The following is a 1,025-nucleotide window of genomic DNA, read 5'->3' as shown; positions in this document are numbered from 1 at the left end:
TATGAGTGGCAGTTTCCTAGGATTTCTGCATAAATAAATGATTTAATATAAAATAACATTTTTTAAATTTATTGTTAATTCAATTATTTCATGCAAAACATATGTAGCAAACCAGTGGGCAAAAGAATTAAACTCTTTAAGGTTCTCAATTCAGCAGGAAAACCTGGTAACACTATCTTGGAGGACTACGATTATACATCTGTGATCAAGGATGTCTCCCTTTTGCAACGCTTTTGTCAACTTTTTGGGGAAATGCTGTAATGGAACCTGTTAGAGGGTGAAAAGAAGTGTCACCGCAATGAGAATAAGAAAACCGCTCGTTGTACTAGAGTTTAATCTATTTTAATTGACTCCCTGAATAAAATGATAAATCTGCATAATAGGGACACTTTAAGGCTTGTTTTTGATGTATAGGTCAGTGTCAGGACTTGACCCCCTTGGCAGGTTCAGTAGACTGTCGCACATCAGTCCATTCCTGCATTGTGTTTTGCAGAGCTTGAGTCTTTTCCTTGTCGACTTGGACATAATCCACCTTCTCGTCCGATGTCACAGAGGACGTAGAGGGCTGTGGAACAATAAATAAAGTTTAATTGCATATGAAATGAGAAAAGTTAATTTAGTCTATAAAATCCTCTGCTTACTTTTCTGTGTGGGTTGGGTGTCCCAGGCTGGAATTCCAGTGCTAGGTAGTCCACGTTGCCACACTTCCTAGGGGCTGGGCTGCTGGTGCCACTCACGGCTGGGGAGGTAGACGCTGGGTTCTGCTAATGTAATAGGAGGGAGGTTTCACTCACACAGTATGCAGTGAGTTAGCAGTGCATACAAATAAGTGGATCGTTAAAACAAAGAACACAATATACTCTCCCCAGTCTCCCCGTCCAGCTCCCTGGACCTACCATAGCCACATAATTCTCTTCACTGTCTGCAGAGTCGGTGCTGGTGATGCTTTGTGTAGAGATGGGTCTACAGTGCTGGGAGGATGTGCAGTTCATAGCAGGCCTAAAGAAACATAAGAGGGGGGGGGG

The 1,025-nt window shown here is 42.4% G+C and overlaps 1 protein-coding gene across 3 annotated transcripts in view; it reads right to left on the bottom strand.

Moving 5' to 3' along the window:
* Positions 1-11: 11 nt before the first annotated feature.
* gab2 (GRB2-associated binding protein 2) overlaps positions 12-1,025 on the bottom strand; it is a 31,795-nt gene continuing 30,781 nt past the window's right edge. For 2 of the 3 annotated variants that reach the window (XM_005926535.3, XM_042219686.1), the window contains exons 8-10: positions 897-999; positions 642-764; positions 12-565 (exon numbers count right to left, since the gene is read on the bottom strand). In XM_005926535.3, the coding sequence (XP_005926597.1) occupies positions 422-565; positions 642-764; positions 897-999 (370 nt within the window). In that variant the 3' untranslated portion in view covers positions 12-421. The remainder of the gene's footprint in view (positions 566-641; positions 765-896; positions 1,000-1,025) is intronic. The other variant, XM_005926536.3, reaches the window with a different exon arrangement.

Source organism: Haplochromis burtoni, unplaced genomic scaffold, assembly GCF_018398535.1.
Source record: "Haplochromis burtoni strain Fernald_Lab_line unplaced genomic scaffold, NCSU_Asbu1 Contig_36, whole genome shotgun sequence".
Taxonomy (NCBI): Eukaryota; Metazoa; Chordata; class Actinopteri; order Cichliformes; family Cichlidae; genus Haplochromis; species Haplochromis burtoni.
This window is presented reverse-complemented; position numbering and strand designations above follow the sequence as displayed.